Here is a 21281-nt window from a genome sequence, read left to right as displayed (position 1 = left end):
CAGAGCCTGGTCCCTTCTGTTCACTGCCTATCCCAGAGCCTATGGAGGCCTGGCACTCACTGGGGCTCAGTAACATCTTCTGAGTGAATCAAGCTCAAAGGCAGAGCCAGTAGGAAGACTCAGGCCTCCTTGCCGGGGATCAGAGCATTTCAGAGGTGACTTATGAATGTGCTGCTGAAACTTAAAATATACACATAACAATGGTAATTATGCCTCATGGATTCTCAATAGACATTTTTAAAAGAATCATCCTACTGACCTCTTTGCAATATAGAGATGTTTAATGTGGCAGATCCACTAAATCTCAGGAGGAAGATGTGCTTGCAAGCCTCCTCCCCACCCTGACAGGCAGAATCATCATCAATCACATTTCACCCCATCTTGTAATATGCATTTTATAAGCAGCTAACTTGGTTTAGGGGGCACAGCCTCTGAGTCTGGAGCAGAGGGGAGCTGCCTCGTGTTCAGAGGCCCAGTGGCCATGACTCTGGCCTTTATGGTTTTAAGATGTCACCTCTTGAAACAAGTTATCCACTGCTGACTTGCAAGAGAGGCAGGAATGGTTAGGACTGGGGACTGAGGACACAGTCCTGAGTGGAGGAAACTGCTTAGAGAAGGGGAAGGAGAGACCCAGGGGAATGCAGTGTGCTGCACGAACACTGACGCCAGCTCTTGCTGAAAAGAATATTTTAAAAACACAGCAGGTTCTCTCTATACCCTGTGACTTTGAGAGCTCTCTCTCTCGTTTCTTCTGAGACTTTGGTAACAACTTCCCGTACAGCATCCTTTATTTGAGACCCACCACCTCAATCAGTTCTGCATACTGTTTCCACATCAATTTTCTGAAGACACCACGTTTTATCACTGGTCCAAGCAGCAGCATTTCTCTGATATCCACGGAATAAAATCTTAGTCGTCTGAGACCGGGGAGTAATCTCTCCCCAGTCAGCTTCCAGCCCCATTTCCCTCCTCTTTCCAGTAAACAGGTGTACTCAAGGCCCCACCTTCTCTATCTGAGAATGCCCTCACTAGCCTTCTCTGCTTACCCAGATTCTACTTCATTTTCAAGGTCACTGGTGAACCCTGCATTCACCAGTGGTGTGCTTGAGCCAGCTCACCTTGGCTCAGGAGGGCTGACTGTCACCTTTCCTCCCAAAGTCACGTTCAGCGATGTCACACTGTTGCTTTACTCAAAATCAGTAATGGCTGGTTAAGTCTTTCTACCACAGAAACTGGCAAACGCTACAAATCAGGCTTTTCCGCGTTGTCAAACACTGACCAGCACACCACTGTCTCATCTTCCTACAAGTTGGGTACCTGACTCTTCTCTGAAATCTGACGGCCTTTCTCTTAATCTGGCCATTGAAACCTACCTACTTAAAGAGTTTTAAAAATCTATCATATATGTATATAAAACAGAAAGCTATATTTTTATTAAAAATATATTAAAAAATCTATTTTTTGATAAAAATAAAGTTATATACATCTTTGATATATATATCAATTGTCTCTACAACCAGACTGTCAACTGTTGGTGGGAAAGGACCCCATCCTTGCCCCTTCACGGAATTAGGAGAAATGAAGGAGGACCTACCTCAATAGACACCGCCCTGCTCCTGGCGCTCACACTGTGGATTTCCTCGATGAACAGGCTCTGCACGGAGGAGCCGTCCCCCGGCATGTGCGGGGACGGCAGAGCGGAGGGGGCCTCCTGCGTGGCGGCGGGGGCGCTGGCGGGGTGAGGGCCCGGGCCCCCGGGCGCGTGCTGGGCAGGGTTCAGCAGCGCGGAGGAGAGCTGGGACGGCTGGATGACCACGGGAGAGCTCTGCGCGTGGTGGACGGCCAAGGGCACCACTTCCGCCTTCACGTCGCCGGGGACGCCCGCGCCGGGGAGGGGCTGGCCCGAGCTGTGGGGGGCCTCCTCCTGGGCCTTCAGGACCTCGGCGGCCGTGGCCTTCTCCATAGCGACGTACTGCGCGGCCTGGGCTGCATCCGAGCCTTTCAAGAGCCCGTCGGTGACGTGCCTGGGAGAGACCACACAGCAGCATCAACCAGTGAACCAGGTAACGCGCATTTTCATTGTACGGTATTTATTTGAGTGCTGTGTCATCCACAGACCAGGCAAAATTTTGTTGCAGAAATTAAGACATGCTAAAACCCCAAGTAGCAGCTTAGAGTTGAGGGTTTCCATAGCAACAGAACTACCTCCTTTTAGCAGCTGCTTTCCTCCTCTTCCCTCAGGAGATGGTCCACTCCTGCTGTGCCCACCGTTGGGTGGTGGTGTCCCAGAGTGGACACGTTTCTAACCACACCGCCTGCACCCATTCCAGGCCTAGGCAGCACGCAGATGCTCGGTTCTGACCCGAGCTTCCTTAACCCTCCACTCTCCTGCTTTCACTGCTGCACGTCTTGGGAGGGTGGTTTACATGCCAGTTCCTTTTACTTGCTCTTCCTACAGCTCAGCCATCTGGCCACCCCACCTGGACCTGACTAGCCTTTTTGCAACATCGAAAGTGACTGTGGATCTAACTGCCGGGTTAGTCTTCATCCTCCTCTGCTCTGTGGCGGGGAAGGCGGTCATCTGATGCTCTGTCCAGCTCCACCCACACTATTGTGGAAAAGACATGACCTTCAGGGTCAGACAGGCTTGTGTTCGACTATCAGCTACCATGTTCTAGCTCTGTAACGCTGGGAACTTCACCTCTGTGAGCCTCAGGTACTTTTCTGTGGATTGTAGTAAAGATGATGATGGTCTAATTCCTTCCTCTGGACTGGTGGCTACGATCAACATAGTCAAATGAAAGACACTGTCAAACGTGATACTCAACCCATAACTTTTAATTAGCCCCTCATTCTCTTACCAAAATGTGTTTTTCTTTTGCTTTGAAAAGAAGATACTGTCTTCTACAGCTCTCCTCTGCTGCTCACTTCTTTAACTGCCTGGTTCCTTCAATCTCAAATCCCCAAGGGTCTGTTTCCTCCTCTCCTCCTCCTGTCAGAGCTACCTCTTCCATTTTCAGTAATCACCTACATGAAGGCAACTTTCAACTCTAAACCTCTTTCCCCCTCCGAGTAAGGCAAAGACTCTTTCTAACTGTCTCTTGAACTTCAGTCTGCATTTCTAAGGGCTTCCTGGGCAGCTCTGCTCTCCTTCCAGCACCTCAAATTCAAGACACACAGAACCCCTCCAGCATCTCCCAACCCGCTAAAGTTGCTCTGAACCATGACTGTCACCTGCTCTGTCTTCTCTGTCGGGCTCCAGGACATGTGCCTGTCCCTGGGGGCGTGTGTATTCCTATCTTCCTTGTGTTTTCCACAGCGCTGAGTACAGCACGTACACAGAAAGATCCCAAGAAATAATAATATAAAGGCTTGTGATGGGTAGCTTAATGGAGGCTATATTTATTCTTTTTTATTTTTAAAGTAACTTAACTGGCTTTATCTGTATCATTTTTTTAAATTGTTTTTCAGGGAAGAGAGGGAGGGTGGGCACTGTTGCCAGCCAGCCTGCTATCTCTGTAAACACTTAATCAAGAAGGTTTGTTTTAGGCTTTGTGGTTGGGTTACCACATTTAGGTAAGAGTTTAATGAAGAATCCTTTTAACATATTTTTATCCTACTGGAAGAAAAAGTTCACTCTGGCAATTTAAAGTAGTGAGCCTATGAGGAAATGTAATTCAAGTACAATTCTTCCTGTACCCAGGCAGATGTTTTCTCTGCAGGAAGAGGCAAGAGCTGCCTTAATTCAGATTTTTGCTGGCCTCCTGAAATTTATGCAGGAGATTATAGAGCTGTTTGTAGCATTAGCATCTCAAAACAGTCTCTTTCCTTGAGGTCACTATTACTAGAAAAATCTCACTTGCTCCTTACGGTTAATAATTCATCTAAAAGTCAACTGTACTTTTAGCATATTTCTCCTGCAAACCTATCAAAAGATGATAGTGCTTAAAATTCTCCCAAGAATTTAGATGTTACATATGCTTGTGACCAGCTCTCAAATCTGGTTTAAGATCTAAAGGGTAGTATCTCTGTAATTTCCTAGTTCTGTTTTCTAAAAAAAAGGAAAATTCAAGACTGATGCTGTTGGGAGGTGGTTTATGTGGTAGCTGTGTCTATTTCCCATGTGGGAAAGGAAGTTTTATAAGGGCAGGGGTTCTGTCTGCTTTATTCTTAAACTCTTGACACCCAACTCCAGGACTGGAACAGCTAAAAACATCCAAATATGACTGACTGCCTGGCCATGAGATCAGAACTAACAAGTCTGGTGTCAAACTCTCAGGTCACCCCCAGCGCCACCCCCACCCCTCACCCCAGCCCTCCCAAGCCTGGTCACCTCCGCAGCATGGTCAGGGTGTCGGTCAGGCCGCGCACTCTCTGCAGGAGACTGTCCAGCCTGTGCGGCTCCTCCTTCAGGAACCGCACCGCCTCCACTTCTATGCGCAGGATGGCTCGCATCTTATTTTGTAAGGTTGGAAATTCTCCTGCAGACCAAGAACAGCGAGTGAGCCGCAGAAGCAAAGGCAAGAAGAGCAGACCCCCCTCCCAGACCCCAACACTGGACATGGTTAAGTGTGGGGGTTCAGGAGGCAGAGCTGGTTCAGTGTGACCTGGGTGGAGGGCGCAGCCCCTCGAGGCCTCATTTCCCATCTCTGTATGTGGGATGTGTCTTCGGGGCCCCAAGGTGTATTCAGATTACAGCAGCCACTGAAGTATTAATACTAGCTCCCGGCAGAGAGGGGCGCTTCTTCTGTTCAGGGATGCATCCTGAGCACCCAGAACAGTGCACAGTGGGTGCTGGACGAACCCCTGCCCACGTGCACGAACGAATCCTTCACCGTCTGATGGGTTGTCTGGATTCCCCTCCGGTTCCAAGGAGGAGGCTCACCTTTCAGGGAGGCGACGGCCTCTCCCACTTGGCGCAACAGGAAAGCCCCATCCTCCACGTCTTTCAGAGTCACCACACGGCTGGCCAAGGTGGAGTCCTTCTTTAGATCGTCAACGAAGTCTTCCAGGTCACTAGGGGGAAAGCCGACCACAGATGGAGTGAGTGCGGGGGCCTTCCCTACGGACAGTGCAAGAGCAGAGGACCCCGGGCCTCAGCGCCTGGCCTCCCCTCTACCGCGGGTCCCTCCATGCCCAGGGAGGCGGAAGCAGCAGCTGGGGAGGAGTAGATTGGTTTGGCTTAAGAGACCCTTCTGGGGTGTGAGGTGAGGTTTCTCGGGGAGGCCCAGGTCTGCCACCTGGCTGACAAAGGACCCACTCTTTGTTTTGCTGATGCTGACTGAGGGAGGGCTGTGTGGACTCTGATGTGACAGAGGACCAAGAGGGGGAGAGACAGCAAGAGGAGGAGCCCAGGTTGCTGCAGATCAGGCTTTTCCACCTTGGCCCTGACCTCTGGGGCCAGGTCATTCTTTCTGCAGGGCGTGGGGGGTGTCCTGTGCACTGCAGGGTATTTAGCAGCACCTCTGACCTCGACACATTAGCCTCCAGGAGCAGCAGCTCTAAGCCGACGAAGTGGCCAAATTCTTAGAAAGGTACAACCTCCCAAGACTGAACCAGGAGGAACCAGAAAAAAATGAACAGACCAGTCACAAGTACTGAAGTTCAAACTGTGGTTAAAAAACTTTCAAAAGTCTCTAGGTCCATCCACATCTCTACAAATGACCCGATTTTGTTCCTTTATAAGGCTAATATTCTATTGTAGATATACCATATCTTCTCCATCCATTCCTCTGTTGATGACTGTCATAAAGAATGGAGTCAAAAAGAGAGAAATATATAACACATATATATGGAATCTAGAAAAATGGTACAGATGATCTTATCTGCAAAACGGAAATGGATACACAAACATAGAAAAAAAAAAATGTATGGACACCAAAGGCAGCAGGGTGGTGGGATGAATTGGGAGATTGAGATCGGCGTGATACATGTACACTGTGGATACTGTGTATAAATAGGTAAGTAATGAGAGCTACTGTATAGCACAGAGAACTCTGCTCAGTGCTCTGTGGTGACCTGAATGGGAAGGAAATCTAAAATCCCAAAGAGGGAATATATGTATACATATAGCTGATTCATTTTGCTTACAGTAGAAACTAACAACATTATAAAGCAACTATACGCCAATAAAAATTAATTAAAAAGAAAAAACTTCCAACAAACAAAAGTCCAGGACCAGATGGCTTTGTTGGCAAATTCTATTAAACGTTAGAGGAGAGATAGCAACTATCCTTTTCTCAAACTATTCCAAAAAATTGCAGAGTAAGGAACACTCCCAAACTCATTCTCTGAGGCCACCATCACCGTGATACCAAAACCAGACAAAGATGCCCCAAGAAAAAGAAACTTACAGGCCAGTATAATTGATGAACACAGATGCAAAAAAAAAAATACTAGCAAACCAAATCCAACAGTACATTAAAAGGATCATACACCACGATCAAGTGGGATTTATCCTGAGGATGCAAGGATTCTTCAGTATCTGCAAATCAATCAGTGTGATACACCACGTTAACAAACTGAAGAATAAAACCATATAATCATTTCAATAGGTGCATAGAAAGCTTTTGACAAAATCCAACACCCATTTATGATAGATGCCAGTAGCAACCTCCCCTAACTTGAGACAAACAAGAATGTTCCACAGACATTGTTAAAATGTCCCTAGAGGTCAGGAAGGGAACAAACTTGCCCGAGAACCACTGGTTTATACTGACTGTCCCGTCAGTAAGGACTGACTGTCCTCTCCAGGCCGCAAAGAGAAGGAATGATCACAGGTCTGATTTCTGGAGGGGGTGCGTGTGCACACATGTACTCATCTCTTAGGGTACGTCTCCCACTTGAACAAACACACCAGTAATAACATCTTGTCTCCTGAGCACATCAATAACCCCACCCTAAACAGATGTGTGCATTCTTTCATTTTTGCCTGTTGCTCTGACAGTAGAAACCCCTGCTAGTAGAGAAACAGGAAAAGAGCTTTGATTTGAAGAACCACTAGGTGGCAGCAAGTGGACAGCAATGCCAGTGCCAGAACCTTCAGTGTGGGGCAGGCAGCAAGTCGACAGACTTCCAGTTATGAGGACTAGAAGTCCTTGTATAAGGGCTATAAATATAATCAACACTATAAATAAATAACACTATATAAACACTATAAATAAATTAACACTATAAATAACACTATAAAGATAATTAACATTGCTATATGTTACTTATGAAATTTGTTACGAGAGTAAATCCTAAGAGTTGTCATCAGAAGCAAAAAAAGTTTTTTGTATTTCTTTAATTTTGTATCTATAGGAGATGATATTCACTAAACTTACTGTGGCAATAATTTCACGATGTGTGGAAGTCAAATAATTATGCTGTCCACCTTAAACTATATGGGGCTGCATGTCAATTACATCTCAATAAAACTGGAAGAAAAATTTAACTGGCAATTCTATAAAAACATTAAGGCTATATATTTTTTAAAAAGAACTTTTCAAGAAGAACCTTGAGACCTAGTTGTAGACAGCTGGCTGTCACAGACCCATTTCAGACAAATAACAGCTTTACTACCTCACGGCGGGTGATTGTCTGTAAGTGCAGGGACTAAATACAAATTTGGAGTCTATTTTTGAGATGCTGATGAACAGTAGTCAAATTTATTATCTGACTCTCTAGACTACCACTGAGAAGGTATTCTAATTTTAATCAGGCACACTGGGTTGGCATCTGATTTGACATGAGCTACAGCTCAAATATCAAAGAGGTCAATGAGGATAACACTCCCCATCCTGTAAGCTTCTGGTGATTATAGTCATGGAAAGAATTTGAAAGTTGCTCCCTTACAATCCCATTTTGGGACGTTTATGCTTTCCAAAAAACAAGAGAATTACCCATCTACAATGGAATACTACTCAGCCACAAAAAAGAATGGAATTTTGCTATTTGCAGCATTTACATGTGGGTGTGGAGGGCATAATGCTAAGTACAACAAATCAGAAACATACTGTATGCTTATCATTTATATGTGAAATCTAAAAAATTCACAAACTAGTGAATATAACAAAAAAACAGTGGCCTCAAGAGATACAGAGAACAAACTGGTGCTTATCAGTGGGGGCAGCACAGGGGATTCTAGTGGGAGAACAGGAGGTTCAAACCACTGAGTGTAAGACAGGCTACAAGGATGCACTCTACAACATGGGAGATATGCCAGTGTTTTGTAATAAAACTAAAAGATTTTAAAGTATTTTAAATATTTAATACTTTAAATATTTGAGTTTCACAAAGCCATTTTAATTTTTGTGAAACTCAAAAAAACACAAACAGGAGAACTACCAACACTAGAAGAACCCACACAAATGACTCTTCATTATACTAAAAGGTGAAACTGTTCTATGATGAATCTTCACTGCATAACAAAACATACATTAACATAACAGATGGGCCTGCCCCGGTGACTGGGGCGTAATAAAACTCTGCTTATTTCAGTAGTGCGACTTGATAGATGTTTTCAATAAGAACCTCACAGAAGATGGGTCGCATTCAAGGCAGCATCTTTCATTGTGCATCAGACATACTTTACACTGAAATTCTTCTTTTGTGATTTTAACTACAGTTGAATAATAGGAGGATAATTTTAGTGCTTTGTTATTTTGGCTATTAGTTTTAATTTATTGAGATTAAATTCAGACTTCCCATTTATCATTGGGTTGTGCCACTGGCTCCTTTTAATTTGATGGGTTGCCAAGCCCTGCAGAACAGTGCGATGCTTCCAAAGAGACTAATAAGCTCAGTTACCTGACGACTGTTCAATTTCCTGAGCTCGGATGGAGGGCACTAGTCGAGTGTCCACGGATATCCAGAACCAGCCAGAACTAGGTGCTCAGTAAAGAAAGAGTCTGAGAACACCGTCTAGCAAGGGCCGCCTCCTTGGCCAAGACAGGCTTGCCTTTCAGGCTGCACAGCTATGCCCGCATCCAGGGACCGACTGCAAGGGCCGGACTCACCACAGCTTGCGGACGATCTTCTCCTCTTCGTGCAGGTACTTCTGCCTGTCCTGCTCCACCAGGACCCGCTGGCGCTGCACAGGGTCCTCCAGCCTCTTCATCGTCTCGATCACCTTGCTGCTGATTTCCTGCTCAGCTTTCCTCATCATTGCCTTCAGCAGCTCCTGGTTCTGCAGCTGTTGGACAAAAGAAATCACTCTCCATTAACTCTTGCTGGGCTGCCACGGGGGTGCCAGGGCACCTGGCAGGCCCCAGGTGTGGGTCTGGATACACAGCCCCATAGCTGAGTCTTTGTTTATTTCACTGTAAAAGGGAAGGGAGCACAGACTGTATATAATATTGCTGCTTCAGCCAGCATCCAAGTTTGAGTAGCCAGCTGACAAGCACACTTTCACAAAAAAGTAGTCCTTGTCTGCAAAAAAGTAGTCCTTCCTAAATTCTGGATAGACATACAGACAACGGGCGTGAAATTGCACATGTTTTCATAGAGAGAGCCAAGAGTACCAGCTCTGGAGCCAAGCAGACTTTGAGTCAAACCCTAAACCTACTCCCAGATGCACTGAGAGACTCTGGGCATGCTCTTTATCTCTAAAGACGGGGGCATTCATCTCCCTTGCCTCTTCTACTCTGAAAATTAAACGAGATACTGTTTGGTATAGGAAGGTACTCAACAAATGTTGGTTTGAGTGTGGACTATTTCAGCCCATCAATTAAATGAATATCTGTGTCCCTCTGATTAATGGGTCCATGGACCAAATACCATGTAATTACAGACCATCACAACATAGTACTTGAGAGGGTGGGGAAGGGCAGGACTGGGATTTGGGAGTAGCAGATGTAAACTCTCATGTATAGGAAGATAAACAACAAGGTCCTACTGTGTAGCACAGGGCACTATGTTCAGTATCCTGTAATAAACCACAATGGAAAAGAATACATAAAAAAGAATGTATGTATATAACTGAGTTGCTTTGCTATGTTTACAACAGAGATTGGCACAACACTGTAAGTCAACTATAGTTCAATAAAAAAAAAAAAACCTCCAAGCACAGTACTTGCTGTTGGTGGTGGCGATGATATTTGCAGACGAGCCCTAAGGCTTTTGGCAATTAACTGATCTCCCTGGATTATACGTAGGCTGCTTGCCTACATAAGACCACAATTTCCACATAATTTTCCCAGGTGGTTTCCAGAGTACTCTTGTTTCTCACCCCAAAGTATAGGATGTGTGAGTACCAATCCAGGCTTTACAAAAATCGAGCCAAACATTTGAATCCTGTTTCCAAAAAGGTGTTACGTGGCTCCCTGGGGCAGGACAATTTTCTGACAGCACGTACATCAAGTGAGCTCATTCAATTAGCCTGAAAACCAGTAACTCTGTCATACCTATTATATTGTATCTGAAGTTCCCCTGAAATTTCAATTAGCTGTTACTGTTTCCTTCGTTTTGTGGCTTTGTAGACTGTACCACCTCACAGGAGGGACTGCTCTATCGGCTGTCCATCATCTGTGCAAACAGAGAGGAAATGCCATCTGACTGTGTCACCACCTGCTTGAAACCCCATCATGGCTTCCATTTTCTCTGAATAAAAATAAACCATTTCTGGGACTTCCCTGATGGCCCAGTGGTTTAGACTTTGCCTTCCAATGCAGGGGATGCAGGGTCCATCCCTGGTCGGGGAACTAAGATCCCATATGCCTCATAGCCAAAACACCAAAACATAAAATAGAAGCAATATTGTAACAATTCAATGAAGACTTTCCACATTAAAAAAAGAAAAATTCAATATGGACCAGCCCTACAGAACCACTATCATGTTTGAACACCACCATCATCAACTGTCCATCCAGAGAAAGACAGCCTGAGTTCATTTCCCAGTCTTCCTAATTAGCTCCCAGTCTTCCTAATTAGTTCCCAGTCTTCCTAATTAGTAGCCACGCGACTGTGGCCAAGTTATTAATCTCTCCGTGTCTCTCCAAAACAAACAGAAAGGGACAATAGTAGTTTGTATCTCACAGAGGCGTAATGGAGCTTCGTGAGGCGATAAAGTGCTCACAGTCGTGCCTGGCACCAACTGAGCTCTCAGTGCAGATGAGGTGCAGTTATCCTCCCTGCAGTTATCAGGGAGGATAACTGTGGGGGCGAGACCCAGGTTTTGTCTGGGAGTGAACCAAAAAAAAGCACCACCCTTGGGTTACCTCCTCTGAATGAATCATGACCGTGCTTTCACGCTCTCCTTGCTAATGCTTTTTATTGAGGTCTTAAAGACAGTTGGTTGCTGAAAGGCAACATGTTTGGAGGCAGCCCACAGACAGCAGCTTCCGGCCATGCTCTCTGCAGCGATGGCTCTGTCCGCAAGGCATGCAGAGGTCTGGCCCTTGCCCACATCACCAGCCTCCTATCACTGCAGGCAGCTGGTGCGCTCTCTGCTCCAGCCGCAGGGCCATCCTCTCTGTTCTTCTGACAGCCTGACCCCCTTTCCTTTCTGCCACAGGGACTTTGCATGATACTCCCTCTACCTGGTTAATTTCTGCCTTCCACAGAGTCTCCAGGACACCACGCCTGGTACATAGCAGGCACTCAAATACGGAGTTGGCCACAAAGTTCATTCAGGTTTTTCCACCAAATGTTATAGAAGAACACAAATGAGACTTTTGGCCAACCCAGTATTTATTGAATGTGTGAACTGAGTTGGTAATAACAGACAATGGAAAATCCACAATTATTTGCCAGATGGTAGAAATGCGAGGTGACCCATGGCTTGGCTATGTCTTGAGCTCAGTGCTAATGCTCAGACTTGCTCTGACTACAGTTGCTAAACAGATAGAGTAAACCAGCTGTTATCAAAATGGCATGCTCAAATTCAAGGCCACGTGTCAAATACTATAGACCTATTTCCTTTGGGGGTTGAGGGTTAGTGGTAATGGGTACGTAAGGGACAAATAAGATGATGATTAAATGTGTCTAAAAGTGACCGATGCCTAGGTCCATTCCTGAGAGATTCGGATTTAACTGGTCTGAGATGTAGCTTGGGCACTGGGAATTTTTAAAAACCCCTCAAGGACTTCCCTGGTGGTCCCGTAGCTAAGACACTGTGCTCCCAATGCAGGGGTCCTGGGTTCAATTCCTGGTCAGGGAACTAGATCCCACATGCCACAACTAACAGTTTGCATGCCCCAACTAAGAGATCCCACATTCTGCAGCTAAGACCTGGTGCAGCCAAATAAATAAGAAATGGAAGATATAAATGTATTAAAAAAAAAAAAAACCACCTCAGATGATTCTAATGTGCCACCGCAGTCTGAGCACTGTGGTCTACTAACACTTTGATGGGCAGATGACATCACCGTGCTGTGAGCTGAGGGGCACGGCCCTCCCTAACCCTTCTGCCCAAATCTCGCAGACAAGCTCCAATAAAATTACGGTCCAATCATCCATGGATATTGACAGTGGCTATGAAGCCACAAATTACTGCTAGAATATTTCAAATCCTTGAAATTCCAAAGATGGGAGAAGTGAAGCCCTGAGAAGTGAGGTGACTTGTTCAAAGTCAAATTCAACCCAGTAATTTTCCAATCACCGTCTACCAGGCAGCAGGGCCTGCTGTGCTCCCGCACCCAAGCAGCTTCCGGCGCAGCAGAGGAACCCAACACACATTCAGTGCTTGAATGACAATACAGTTGGCCCTTGAACAACACAGGGGTGGGAGTGCCTACCCTCTGCGCAAACATCCAGGTATAGGGACCTCGCTGGTGGTCCAATGGCTAGGACGCCATGCTCCCAATGCAGGGGGTCTCGGTTCGATCCCTGGTCAGGGAACTAGATCCCTCATGCTGCAGCTAAGAGTTTGCATGCCAGAACTAAAGATCCCACGTGCCACAACTAAGACCCAGCACAGCCAGATAAACACATATTCTAAACAACAATCCGAGTATAACTTTCCAGCCTGCCCTCCATACTCACAGTTCCACATCTTCAGATTTAATCAACCTCAGATGCTGAGATTTCCTGGGTGGCTCAGTGGTAAAGAATCCACCTGCCAATACAGGTCATGCAGGTTCAATCCCTGGGTTGGAGAGATCCCCTGGAATAGGAAATGGCAACCCACTCCAGTATTCTTGCCCAAAAAATCCCACAGAGGAGCCTAGTGGGCTACAGTCCTTGGGGTCACAAAGAGTTGGACACGACCAAGCAGCTGAGCGCACCCTCTGAAAACCCAGAGACATATCAGAGGAACACAACTGCATACAATATTCAAGTTACTCAACTGGTAACAGAGTCAGATTACGCTCAAGTTATTCCACTCATAGTGGAGGCAGGGAGAGATGGGCCTTGAGTTCCAGGCTGTATGATCCTCCCGCCCAGAAAGAGTGCCTTAACCCAGAGAGAGGGAGAAGAAACACTGACTTTGCCATAGCACACAGCTGGTGAGCGGGCAACAGTAAGTAAAATCACAGAGGAATAAAGACACGCAGAGATTCTTTTCTACTTTCCCTGGGCCCCCGACCCTCCCTGGCTGGAGTTCTGAGCTCCTAGTGTGTGCAGAGAGCAGTGCTAGTGCTGACTACCGCTGTATGTAAACAGACAACGAACGAGAGCCGAGCGCAGCACAGAGCCCTCCTCGATGCTCTGTGGGACCTAAACGGGAAGGAAATCCAGAGAAGAGGGGAGCTGTGTCTACGTATGGCTGACTCACTCTGCTGTACACCAGGAACTAACACAACATTGCAAAGCAATTGTACTCCAATAAAAATAAAAAAAACAAACAGTGCTGAAGGCAGGATGTGTGTCACCATCTCTCTCTAAATGCTTCAGATAAATTAGCCACCAGCACTTAAAATCATTACATTTAGTTTTTCTGCAGGGATTCTAAATTTCAATTTAAAAGAACTCTATTAAGATATAGTTTAGGACTTCCCTGGTGGTCCAGTGGCTAAGACTCCACACTCCCAAGGCAGGGGACCTGGGTTCAGTCCCCGGTCAGGGAACTAGATCCCACAGGCTGCAACTGAACATCCTACATGCTGTAGCTAAGACCTGGTGCAGCCAAATACATTTGTTAAAAAAGATATGGTTTACAAGCTATAAAATATATGCATTTTAATAGTGCACAGGTCAATGAGCTTTGACAAATGTATACCCTGACGAAAGCACCACTAAAAATGGAGACAACATTTGTTCTCACCCTAAAAAAACCCTTCTCAGCACTCTGCACTCAATTTCCCGACCCCCAGCTCAAGGAAACCACCCACCTGCATTTTGTCCCTTAGATTAGTTCTTCCTGTTCTAGAATGTCACACTCATGGAACTGTACACTGTGAAACTGTGTGCGTCTGGCTTCTTTCCTTCAGTATATTGTTTTTGAGATCCAGCCATGCTGTTTGGAATTTTAGGGCCTCATTCTTCTTCAGGCTTAGTGCTTTTCTATTGTATGGGTTTAGTAAGTTGTATGTACTAACATTTTAATGTTTTTACATATTGACTTGATTCTGATCTTACTTACATTCACTTATTTCTGGAAGCATCTTTTTTCGATTTGATATTACACAATCCTGATTGTGAAGTGATTTGTGAGCAATGCCAATTATACTTTTAACTTTTCCATCCATATGCTTTTTCCTTTCTTTTTCCAGCCTGGTTGCGCTTGCTAGGACATTCAGTACGGAGTTAAAGAGAAGTAAGAGGAGGCTTCTTTGGCCGTGGTCCCCATGTCATGGAGAATATGGTTGTGTTTCACCACTAACTATAATGTTTTCTGTAGGATTTTCAGACATCCTTTATCAGGTTAAGGAAGTTTGCTTCTACTCCAAGAGTGCTAAGTGTTTTTGTCATCGGTATTGAATTTTGTTTTATGTTTTTTTCTGCATTTACTGAAATGATATGATTGTCTTCTTTATTCTGCTAAAAGGTCAAATACATTGAATCATTTCCCCCCCCCATATTAAAACCATCTTGAACTCCTGGGATAAAATCCAGGATAATGTATTATCCTTTTTATATATTGCTGGATTCAATTGCTAATATTTTGTTAAGGATTTGTTACATACATTTCCCAATGCCGGGGGGCCAGAGAACTAAATACCACATGCTGCAAGTAAAATGTGGTGTCCACAGATAAATAAAAGTGTATGAACTAAACACTGAAGGAAAAAAGAAAAAAGACCGAAGCATGGCCTTTCTTGATCACTACCAAATGCCCCGGGTGATTAATAAAACCTCTCTGTGCTTGCTGGTCGAGGCATGAGCATCTCCCAGAACTGTGTGCGCTCTGGGAATTTCCCGGCCTACAGCCCCCTGCTTTGGGCCTGGATCAGTGGTCTTTCACAACACTCGTGCTTGGCCTATTAGTCGACGATGGATCCACAGACTGACGTAATTCTTTCTCCGCAGAGTTTCCTCTCGTTTGGCACTCGGCTCCCCAAATCCTAGCTGCATCCGCTCCTTGCCCTGAGCTGGTCATGTGGTCAGTGCTCTGCTGGGTTTCTCTCTCTCTGTGCTGTGATCTAAGAAGCGTCAACAGACAGAAAGCTGAGGAAGACAGAGGTTTTGTCTCCTTTCCTTTCATTCTCTCAAGGGTCACACTCCTGTGCTGTCTGTTGGCCGATGCTGAATAGAGTTATTTCATGCATTTATTTTTCGGTATTCCAGTTGTCAACAGTAGAAGGGCAAGAACAGCTGTAGTTATCCCTACATCTCTAGAAATTTCAGTTGGTTGTAAATGCTGTGGCTTGATGATTTTATAAAACTACTCAAAAATAAAAGTGAACTGGACCACGGGACTTCCCTGGTGGTCCAGTGGCTAAGACTCCGCACTCCCTGAGCAAGGATCAAACCTGGGTCCCCTGCATTGGGAATCCCCTGCATTGGATCCCACATGCCTCAACTAAGACCCAGTGTAGCCAAACAAATACATAAATATTTTAAACTTTTTAACTGGATGAAATAAATTATTTCTGTCAGCTTCCCTGAGAAGGTAGGAAACTGCCTAAATCAAATTCCACTCACCTCAAAATGGACATGTGCCTCACATACTCATCGTGAGTTCTTGGGTAAAATCTAAGACTATTCAGCTTGCCAACCGTGTGGTTTAACTGAACTGATTTTGCTGTCTGGCAGTGACAGCAAACAGGGGCTGTACAATGCATTGGGAAGTTTCATGACAGCCAGACCCGAGAAGGACTCCTGACCAGGAGTTTTTCCCCTGTTAGCTCCCCGGGCTGCAGGTGTAGGATGCCTGCTCACCAAGCACACGGTATCTGGGAGCTGTGCCCCGTCTTAGCCATGCCTCGATATTAGGCATATCGAGGGCTTGATACATCGCACGGTGGTCTGACTGTCATCTCCTGTGCTGGTTCCATTTGTTATTTCTGCCTGCTGGGGAGAAATAGGTCTGCTCAGTACGGGCCAACATCCTGCATGCTTTTCTCAGGGACATACATTCCCACGACCGTTGTTTTGATTGTCAGAAGATAAATGAGACCCTGGCACACTGCTATGAGGCACTATCTTATAAAAAGACACCTTGTGATAACGGTGCTGAATTATATCATTTCAAGTGCAAGGGCTCTGTGTCCTGCTGTGTTTCTTTATGTTGATGTGTTACCTCCTCCCTCTCTTGGGAACAACACGGTCAATTCTCAATAGTCTTAAAAATGGAACACTGAGTTCAGAATAATCCAATTTTTAATTTATCAAGAAGCAGGAGGAAGAGATGAGAGACCAAGAAGAAAACTGTGGCAACTGGAGAAAGATGTATCCATCTCAATGTCAGGCCAAGTTCAAGTTCACAGAACTTGAGCCCTCTCTTCCAGAAACATCTCTCTCCCCTTAGCCCATAAAGAGGGGCAGAACAGCAGTCACTCTTATGGGTACTGGATGACCTGGGTGAAACCTAAGGATTGTGGCATTTGGGGACAATGATATAGCTCATCACTTTTTCCCTAAATCATACCAGAAAGGGTAATAGACCCAAATGATCACCTTTTGAAGGGCACATTTGTCAGGAGCTAGGCCTTCCCCTGTCTCTTTCTGCTGTTTTCAGCTAGATGCAGCTCCTACCTGGGATGGGACCACCACAATACAGAAGGTCCATGTAGCTCTCATCAGTTATGAGTAAGTAGAGAACATGTCTGATTAGTCTCTGGGAAAGAGGTACATTGTTTAGAGTTAGGGCTTTGAAATCACCAAGTGTGGTGTTCATGCGTACAGGGTATTTCTGCTTCACTCCTTGTGACAGCTGACTGAGATGTCAATTTCCATGTGGCATCTCAATGGACTGCTGCTGCTGCTGCTAAGTCACTTCAGTCGTGTCCGACTCTGTGCGACCCCATAGGTGGCAGCCCACCAGGCTCTCCCGTCCCTGGGATTCTCCAGGCAAGAACACTGGAGTGGGTTACCGTGTCCTTCTCCAATGCATGAAAGTGAAAAGTGAAAGTGAAGTCACCCAGTCGTGTCCGACTCTTCGAGGCCCCGTGGACTGCAGCCTACCAGGCTCCTCCATCCATGGGATTTTCCAGGCAAGAGCACTGGAGTGGGTTGCCATTGCCTTCTTCTCAATGGACTAAGAATTCAAAATGTCTGAGAGCAGTACTTCTCACCCTGGAACATTCTAGAGTCACCAATGTCTGGTCTTTGATCCACAACCAATGAAGTCAGACTCCGGCAGTGGCACTCAAGTATTCGCATTTTTCTGCAAGGCTTCAGGTGATTCTCATGGGTAGCCAGAACTAAGAACCGTTCTCCTAGACTGAAAATTCACATTAGCCTGGAGAGCAGGAAAACGGGAGCAAAGTTCCCGTGGTTTTCTTCATCATCTCAGGCTCTTTCACCTCCCTCGACATTCTTTTTGCCATATTTAAATCTACACACCCCACGGTGTCTGCATCGAATTTCTACTTCTGAGAATAATCCATCAGTTTTGCAAATGAAATGCTCACACAGGCTATGCCTGACAGTCTAGGATTTTCCCATTGATTTAATTATCTAATTACTGGAGCCGGCTGCCAAGCACAAAAAAGATTTCATTCGTTTTCGCTATTTTATAACACAGTTCAAAGAACATTTGAATTTCTAATTCAATTTTTGTTCTTTTGAGACTGTTCCGGAGTTTCGGAGCTCTCTAATGATAGCTCCATTATTGGGCTTATAATCACTGTGGGCTTGCACTTCCCTTTTGGTGTATAATACATGTGCTGAGGGGGAATTGGTGCTGAGATGCTGCGTTATTCTAAACTGGTTTGGTCTCAAACAGACTCCCCTGAAAGCTGATGGAGGCACAGAGGATGCAAAGACTGAGGCAGAAACAAGAGCATCCAGGTTAGGAATCAAAATGCTTCTCTTTCCCTGAGTGCCTGCACTTTAGAACCGCACCAGCATCTCAGCTCAGGAGCACACCTGGGGACTTCCCTGCTGGTTCAGTGGTTAAGATTCTGCCTTGCAATGCAGTGGATGCTGGTTCGATCCCTGGTCAGGGAACTAAGATCCCACATGCTGCGGGGCAACTAAGCCCGTTCACTGCAAGTACCGAGCCTGCGTCACAACTAGAGAGTCCATGCTCTGCGACAAAGGATCCCACGTGATGCAACCAAGACCCAGTGTGGCCAAATAAATATTTAAAAAAAAAAAAGGAAAAGAGCACACCTGCTCCATGTTCTTTACCCCAAGAGCGAGGAGAGCTGAGCAGCTCGGGGGCAATTAAGGAACCTGAGTAATTAAGATCGCGACCCGGAACTGACTGTAACACTTCTTTGTTTGAGAAGCTATGATTCTGCAGCTGAGCCTCCTCAGTTCAAGGGTTACAAGGAGTGGCAAGTTGTGGGAGGTCCCTCCCCGGCTCCTCAAACCGCGCCCCCAACCAGAGGACCAAAACACTGCCATCCACCAGCAGGGTGACGCCGCCACCCCATACCTCACGGCCCCCGCATATCAGATTTGCCACACTTCACGGCAATTCCACCTCTGACTCCACACCAACAAATGCTCACTTTCGAAAGCAGTAGGAACTATCTTGCAAACGACATATTTAGGACTTTTTTTTCCCCTGTGAGAGTCCAAATGTTTAGCCACTAAGTTGTGTCTGACTCTTGAGACTAGGAGCACACAATTTCCAATTTGACCAGCAGGTGGCAGTAAAAGGCAGATGCAGTGCAAGACAGGCTGAACCTCCTTAACCACCAGCAAAGAACCCAGGAGCTCACAGACACTTGCTGGCCTGCACATGTGCCCTCTGGCCCGCAGATGATGAAATAATCGATTTTTAAATTACCTTCCAACACTTTTAGAATGAACTTATATATTTTATATAAAACATCTATGTGTCCTGCGACTTCCCTTTGGTCCAGTGGCTAAGGCTTTGAGCTCCTAATGTAGGGGGTCTGGGTCTGATCCCTGATTGGAGAACTAGATCCCACGTGCCAAACTAAGACACCCATGCTACATGCACAGTCACTTAAGTCGTGTCTGACTCTGTGACCCCATGGACTATAGCCGGCCAGGCTCCTCTGTCCATGGGATTCTCCAGGCAAGAATACTGGAGTGGCTTGTCATTTCCTTCTCCAAGGGATCTTCCTGATGGAAGGATAGAACCCGCATCCCTTAGGTCTCCTGCATTGGCAGGTGGATTCTTTACCTGGGAAGCCCAAGACTTGGTGGGGCCAAATAAATACTAACAAAACAAAAACCTCTATTTCCAGATTCTCTTGAGATACTGAAACATCTAGAAACACTGGACTCTCATTTTACCAGGTTAAGAGCTGCCTGGAGTGGAGTGGCGACTGTCCTTTAGAGGTGCCAACTCGCCACTCTCCCTCGCCCACTCGCTTGCTTAGTTACTGCCTGTTCACTGTGGGCACTGAATTGTGCCACCCTGTACACTTCATTTCACTGCAAAGTGTCTTAAAAACAGCAAAGCAAGGAAAAGTGAATGCAAAGGATGGGGAACTTCCCCTGCGACGTGACTCAGGGAGGAATGAAGTAAACTTGTGTGGGAGGTCTGAGGGGTTTGGGATGCTGCTGGACTAGCCTTTGGAGACCCGAATGTGAGTAGTGTGATCTGTGACAGGGCTCAGGGCAGGCTCTCAAGCTACCTTCCCTTCTGTTAGTTCTCCCAGAGGTAGAGGACAAGGGGAAATCACGGTCTTAGCTTTACTCAGGTAGGGGGAAGTGGAGGGCTCACGCATGGCAAGCTGAAGTGTGAGAGCAGCTGGGGTTTGGAGTGCCCTTTCCTTACTGGATTTGCTGCACAGGAGCTCGCATGCCCCTGAGGATGCCACAGCTGTGGCCACTCCCTGCTCCTGGACGCGTATGCCTTTTATGAACGTTTGGCGGACCACGAGGCTTCCTCGAAGTTGAGGAGGATGCCTGGGCATCGTCTAAGCCAGCACTACATCCTCAGTCACCAGCCTACCCCGAGGGGCAGGGAGGGGTGAGGCTGATCCTGAGTAGACACATGACCTCATAAAGATACACCTTCCCAGTTCCTCAGTACCCTGGACCAGCCATGCCGAGTCAGATTCACGGGATTTATTCACCATGCCTGGTGATGGGAAGGGTCGTTTCCCTGCCCTTGGATTCCCATGTAGCTCATATATTCCTAAGAATGGGAAAGGGAAGGGAAGCGTTGCGGAAGACACTCTGTCCAAATAATAAAACCGTCCACGAGGGCTCCTTTTCCTTATGAATTCACCCTCTTGCTTGAACTCCTAGTTCTAAATACAAAGGTTTTTGTTTTTTGTTTTTCTTGCAAAACCCCTGAGCTGCCCGCAGCACCTCTGCCCGCGCTTATGGGGGGAGCGCAAAAGCCAAACCCTGGGAAGCAGGAAGTCGTGACTGGCTGTGGGAACACCACCACGGGGCTCCTCTGCTTCCAGCTCTCCTCAAAAAAAAAAAAAAGGAAGAAAAAAACAACAACAGATGCTTAATGGTTTTTTCGTGTGTAAGAAGCACGCTCAGCTTAAAGAAGTGGCTATAGACTGTTGCTGCGGCGGAAGGCTCTAGCCCAAGATGATGTGTGTGAGGGAGGAGCCCAGGGTGGCACGCGCCTGCACCCTGGCCCTCAGTCATCCGTACCAAAGGATGCTGCAGAGAAGGCCGCCGGCAAGATGCTGTGCGGCCGGGGGAGCGGGAGGCGGTGGGGGGGGGCCGAGACCGTGTCAGAGGACACCGCCCACGGGGAACGCCGGCCGTACCTGGAGCTGTCGCATCTGCCGCAGCTGGAGCCTGAGCTCGGCCACGCTCCGCCTCATGTCGAGCAGGCTCGCGTGGACCGCGGAGGCACTGGCGGG

At 46.5% G+C, this 21281-nt stretch overlaps 1 protein-coding gene across 4 annotated transcripts in view; it reads right to left on the bottom strand.

The window, feature by feature from the left end:
• The window catches only part of KIAA1217 (KIAA1217 ortholog), a 350583-nt gene that overhangs the window by 27206 nt on the left and 302096 nt on the right, over positions 1-21281 (bottom strand). For all 4 annotated transcript variants that reach the window (XM_010859916.1, XM_010859915.1, XM_010859913.1 and 1 more), the window contains 5 exons: positions 21186-21281; positions 9000-9175; positions 4886-5016; positions 4334-4481; positions 1595-2024 (listed from right to left, as the gene is read on the bottom strand). The exon at positions 21186-21281 is cut by the window's right edge and continues 4 nt beyond it. In XM_010859916.1, the coding sequence (XP_010858218.1) occupies positions 1595-2024; positions 4334-4481; positions 4886-5016; positions 9000-9175; positions 21186-21281 (981 nt within the window). The remainder of the gene's footprint in view (positions 1-1594; positions 2025-4333; positions 4482-4885; positions 5017-8999; positions 9176-21185) is intronic.

This window comes from Bison bison, unplaced genomic scaffold (genome assembly GCF_000754665.1).
Source record: "Bison bison bison isolate TAMUID 2011002044 unplaced genomic scaffold, Bison_UMD1.0 scf7180017864461, whole genome shotgun sequence".
Taxonomy (NCBI): domain Eukaryota; kingdom Metazoa; phylum Chordata; class Mammalia; order Artiodactyla; family Bovidae; genus Bison; species Bison bison.
Note: the sequence above shows the minus strand (reverse complement) of the source record. Positions and strands in the feature narration are given on the sequence as shown.